Raw genomic sequence first — 6,000 nt, forward strand, 5'->3', positions numbered from 1 at the left:
CTGGGATTATAGGGCTGCACTACACTCTCAGCTAAAAAAGAAAGATAGAAAGAAAGAAAGCCTTATCTTAATGCTACTTTGAGGCTAAAATATAGAAAATTAGGAATATATGAAATTTCATAAAATAAGGGATTATGACAGAAAGTTTGTTATATACTCAAAATAATATCAAGAAAGCATACAAAGTACACTTCTTCAGTTCTAAAGAGGAAAACAATTTTATGATTGGAGAAAAAAGAAAAAAAGAAGAATACTAAGTAGTTGCCTCACTTTAAAAGGTAGCTATCAAGTCTTATTCCAGCCTACTATTTTTCTGGTCTGTTGTACAAATACGACTAAGTCAAATTTGTGCTCACATTTACTACATTCAAAAATTCAAGCACACAGTCCAATATTTTTCTATCAATTCATTTACTGACAATTGACTGTCAGCATATATAAGTGACTCATACCAGATAATCTTCTATTATTTCTTTGTCCAGATAATTTTCTAAATAAAAGGGTTGAATGAATGCCTGAAGGGAAGAGTTAAGTGAGAAGAGAGAGTACAAAAAGAAAACATAGAAAGACCAAGGACCCTGACTAGTATTTTATAGTTTTTTGCCAAAGGAAACCTTCGAATCTACCTGAACAAGTATCAACAGCAATAGCTGGCCCTGCACATGCGCCACCCTTAGTAGGAATAGCACTTGTCAGGGGTATGATGCAACCCAACCTGGCATCACGTATTTTAATACAGTGGACTCATTATAAGAGAGATCCCATCCCAGGATATTCCCTAGTCGATATATTATTATAATTACACGGTTTAACCAAGATTGGGGATAAGAGATCTGGAAAACAGAAAATAATACAATTTATAATGATAATAAAACTGTATGAGCTCCCTTCTACAGAAACACAGCACAAAAGGAACAGATAATAAATATATTCTGGTACCACATTTTTAAAAGTGATAGTATGGTCATACTATACTCTCATACAATACAGTCAGAAAATAACATCATGGGAATATATAACTCGTCATACAGTTTATGCCAAAAGTGTAAGTTTCTATCATCGGAATATTCTACTACAAGTATTTACAAAGTAATACAAATATGGTGTATGAAATTTATTTATTCTTTAACATAATTTTAAATACTAAAAATCTACATTCTATGTCCAAGATGTGTAACAGTAAAAAAACCCAAACTACTTAATATCCCAAAAATGATGGCAGTTAAGTCATACTTTAATAATACATAAAAGTTTTGCTATATTTTTTAAATTAGAAAATCACATATTGTATTACACAAACATAAATGACTACATGGAATATATCATAATGTTTATGATAATTATATCTGGTTGAAACAGTACAGAATTTTAAAATACTTTTTGTACTTAATGTTTTTCTAATTTTTCTATAATTAATGTCCTTTATCTCTGTAATTACCACTTTTTTTAGAGCAGCTAAAATTTACTTCTGACAAACTTTTAAAAAAAATCTTTAAAATAAAATATACACACAAGCATAGTTTTTCATTTCTTCCCATTTATTTGACAATTATAAGACAGCTCTTTCAGTGAACACAAGGAAAACAGTTCACATAAAAGACCACAGTACATTAAAGTTTCCACTGATTTAACATCAACTTCAAATTTTAAAATACGTAATTATGTATGTAAAACTGAAGATTGAGCCGAGGGTCTTTGCATTGAGCATTATCACCAGCCCTTTTTATTGTTTAGTTTGAGATGGGGTCTTACTAAATCTCAAGACATGGGCATGAACTTGTAATGCACTTGCCTCAGCCTCCCAGAGTGCTGGAATATAGACATGTGCTACCACGTCTCAGCTTCAACTTCAGATTTTAAATTATTTCTTAGAGGAATTTATTCTATCATCGCTAACACCAATATCTATAGTCAAAAGAGATCCACTTTTTATCATTCATAGCCACTCCCCACCACCAAATACATGCATTATCGGCTCTTACCAAACAACATTATCAAAAACAATGGCACCGTGTTGAGGAAAAACTACTCATTAAAACCTAAAATTATTCATTAAAACTAAACATTAAAACCTGAGTGAAACAGTCAGTTGGAAACATTTGTTTTTTGCAGTAATGGGGAGTGAAACCAGAGGCTATGGAGCTACATCTACAGACTTATTTATTTATTTTTGTTACTAGAGATCGAATTCACGACCTCACCCTTACCAGACAGGCGTCTGAGCCCCTGAGCTACATCCCCAGTCCTATTTATTTAAAGACAAAGCATAGCTAAACTGTCCAGCCTGGGCTAGAAATTGTAAACCTCATGCTTCAGCCTCCCAAGTAGCTGCAAGTACAGCATGCACCTCCACCATGAACAGCAACAATTTGTCTTTTAACTAAATACAGGGTTAAGTGTTTGCTTATAGTTTCAGGAGCTAGGGACATGCTTTCCAATTATTGGCAATATAATCTTAACTTTAGCTCGCTTGGAGGTCCTCAAACATTAGTATGTGAAAACTGTCCAAGATGTGTGAAACACAGAAAATCATAGCCCCCTAGCACTGGTCAACTGAACGAGAATCGTTGAGGCTAGAGCTCCAAACAATCTGGCCCTTCCAAGATAGCAGGGTAAAACTATTTAAAGGAGAACTTCTCTATAAAAGGTTGGACTGAAACTCATTGTAAAGAATGCTATAATCAAAGAATTAATAATCCCTACCCACTAATTTATCCACACTAGTCTTCTACATAGATGCAACTCAATAAAACCACACATGCACTGCAGAGTAAAGTCCAAAAGCACCTGTGCCTGAAAAGACAAAGGCATATCCGATTCCTGAAGAAACCAGACAGCAGATGTGACCTCTAGTATTAATCCATTAAAAACAATGTATCCTAAAAATAAATTTCCTTGTCAACGGAAAAAAACTGTTTATAAATAAGAAGGAATGTGGAGGTGCAGGGAAGACAAGAGGAAACTTCAAATGAAGTACCAAAAGCCAGGAAACAATGCAGAATGAATGGTAACTGGGCACAAGGGAAAAAGAATAAGCCAGGAAATAGATGAAGAGAAAGATCTCTAGCTTTTGAATCCAAGAAGCTGAGGAAGATGAATTGATAGTAGGAACTGATCTAAGCAGAAATGTACACTAGAAAGTGGAATGACTTTAATAAGAAAAATATGAGAAATTTAGATCAAACAATGGTCAGAACACATTTTGGGCACAGATGGAAGACGCTATAAAAGAGTGAAAAACAAATTACTCTGGGCAAACTGTTACTGAATAAAGCAAGTGTACTGGATGGATTTCTGAAGTAAAGATGATGCAGCAGGGGGGAAAAAACTGAAAAACTACACAGAGAAGAGACCTGAGAAACAAAAAAATGAAGCAGCAAAAAGGAAAGAACTTTGAGTTAAGTTACAGAATAAGTCACATTATTTAATTAATTACAAAACACAGTTATACCGCAGATTATCACAATGATGTGTTATTTTATGTAATAACATACTAAAAATTAAATGTAGTACATTTTAATAAAATATGCAAGTTAAGTAATTTGACAAGGTAACAAGAAGCTGAATAACACAAAGGACAGGTCAAGAAGCAAATACTGAAGAAAGAAAAGAGTGAAAGGGCTGAAACAGTAAAAAAAGGAGAACCACACAGAGAAAGCAATCAAATCTACTTAAAAAAGAGAAAGAGAGGTGTGAATGCACACCTAAAGACTAGCTAAAAACTGTCAGTAGTGCAAGGGTTCAAAGTAAATGAAATCTGACGGAATCTTGACAGCTTCAAGGTTCAGCAAGTGAGGCACCCAAGTGTTCAGAACGACTTGTGAAGATAACAATAGATGATGATGTTGACAAGGAGCAGGGGACAGAGTTCAGGGCCTCCAAAGGACCAGGGTGAAACGTGCAAAAATGCTCTCTCGTGGAAACTGCGCTTGGGAGGTAGGCAGGTCCAACAACTGGACCTTCCTGGCGGACGGGTGGACAGAGAACGCGAATGGGACGGGGGGGGGGGGGAATAATCGGCAGCGACAGAGCTGGAATGAACATCAGCACTGGGAACCAGAACCTGGAATGGCAACGGCGTGGAGTGGAAAATTCAAGACCAAACCAAAACCATCCGCTGGGTAAAACTGATGATGAGAAATTCCCCCCAAAAGTAGAAAAGTGAAAGGAGGGGCCAGAAAGATGGGGGGTAGTGCGAGTGGAGACCGAAAGATGCGCCCGTCACCCACCGCCGTGCAATAATCACTCAAGCACTGTCTCGGGCTGGTGTTCTGGCCTCCAAGAAACTGCATCCCCCACTTGGCTGCTGCCTCCCACCTTCACCCCTACCCCGCACGAGGCAAACATCTCAGGGATGCAGGGCTGGATGCCTCGGCCAGGCATGACCTTCCCCGACAGCCCCGCGTCTCGCCCCCTACTGACAGACGCCTGCTCCGCCGCCGCAGCCCCAATCGCGCTCCAGTGGGGGCCAGGGAACCCCCTTGACCGCTGTGTTTACTTAGCGCCTAGCTGGGGGTCAGAGAGAGGCCCGGGGCGATGCCCACCTTGCTCCCCGCCGCGGGGCCGCCCGCGGACGGTGGCCGAGGGCACGGAGCCCCCACCGCCGCCTCTCCCCACATAAACACCGGCCGGCTAAGTGGAGCCGGGAAGGGCGGCGGGTGGCGCTGGCACTCACCTCCTCGGGAATGGCAGGGTCTGCAGCCGAAGAGGCTGCGGCGCCGGCGCCGGCCTCGAGCTCCATGTCCCCGTTGAACAGAGCCTGGCCCTGCTCCGCGCCACCGCCGCCGCTGAGCGCCGCCATCTTATAACCGAGAGCCGGGCCGGAGCAGCCGCCGCTGGGCGGGGAGGGGGAAGGGAGGTTGAGGGCGGGGGGGAAGCGGGGGCGGGGGCGCGGAAGGGACGGCCGGGTGGCGCCGCGGCCTGGAGGGCGCCTGGGCCACCTCAGGTACCGGCCCGCGGCCCCCGGTGTAGCCGAGCCTGAGGGGATTGGGGGAAGGACACGGGGAGGGGGAACGGGAGAAGGGGGCGGAGACGACGAGAAGTCGCCGCGGCAACAGCGTCACTCGCGTGTCACGGTCGTGACGTCACCCTGGAGCGTGACGTCATCCACGGAGCGCCCTTGCCCAGTAGGTGGAGAGGAGTGCTTTAGCTTCAGGGAGCTAGCGTGTTTGTATGTTCCAGCAACTCTGCGGTTTCCATGGCTCCGATTTCCTTTCTTCTCATCTCCTTGGTCCTCAGCCTGTTCTGCAACGTGGGATTTACTAGAAGCGCAGAGGTGGTGTTCGAGAAATTGAGATGCTAGAGGGAGGAAGGCGGGAAAGCCCATACTACTTGTTATTTCCATTACAGCGAGGAACAGCTAAATTGTTAGTATGGTGCTTGAACCCTTTCCTTGAAGGTTATGACCAGTTAGAATGTATCCAAATGGAAATCCTAAAGCTTTTTTCTCATCACTGAGGAAAGAACTTTCTTTCGATATATTATCCTCTTTGTAGATTCATTCATTTAACGAATATCAATCGAATGCTTTCCATGCATTAGGGCGCATACAAAGCACATAGTATTCTAGACATCCTAAGTATCTGAACTAATTCTTGTTTTGAAGAAAATCAGTGAAAATATATATTTGCGTCTTTCGTGAACACAGTATTCCAAGGCATTCTCTGGGTAGTATGTACGAAACAACTAGTTGAAAAGAGATATATTCTCTTTAAGATACTTAATTACAGATTGGAATTTGAAAAATAAAATATACTGTTAAAATACATTAAAAGAAAGTGAATAATTAGAAAATATTAAGGGAGAAACAGAAACTAGCAGATGTTACTGACGATATGTCAATTGTCAAAGTGACCTCACCATTACGTTTTTATAAAAGTTTGATCTATGCCTTTTTGTTATTTCCATAGGAGATGGAGGGTGTCAACAGTGACCTCGTTATTTAGGATGTTTGAAGAGAGAGAAAGCTGTCCTACTGACTTTTGAAGTAGTATGCTTATT

At 41.4% G+C, this 6,000-nt stretch overlaps 1 protein-coding gene across 14 annotated transcripts in view; it reads right to left on the reverse strand.

Moving 5' to 3' along the window:
- Braf (B-Raf proto-oncogene, serine/threonine kinase) overlaps positions 1 to 5,016 on the reverse strand; it is a 199,865-nt gene extending 194,849 nt beyond the window's left edge. For 5 of the 14 annotated variants that reach the window (XM_063250597.1, XM_063250601.1, XM_063250599.1 and 2 more), the window contains exon 1: positions 4,676 to 5,014. In XM_063250597.1, coding sequence (XP_063106667.1) covers positions 4,676 to 4,801 — 126 coding nt within the window. In that variant the 5' untranslated portion in view covers positions 4,802 to 5,014. Of the gene's footprint in view, positions 1 to 4,675 lie in introns of all 14 variants that reach the window. The other 9 variants (XR_010048076.1, XM_063250605.1, XM_063250596.1 and 6 more) reach the window with 5 other exon arrangements.
- Between the last annotated feature and the right edge of the window lie 984 nt (positions 5,017 to 6,000).

This window comes from Cavia porcellus, unplaced genomic scaffold (assembly GCF_034190915.1).
Source record: "Cavia porcellus strain 051 isolate PalLab524CR breed Dunkin Hartley unplaced genomic scaffold, mCavPor4.1 scaffold_6, whole genome shotgun sequence".
In the NCBI taxonomy this organism is placed as follows: Eukaryota; Metazoa; Chordata; class Mammalia; order Rodentia; family Caviidae; genus Cavia; species Cavia porcellus.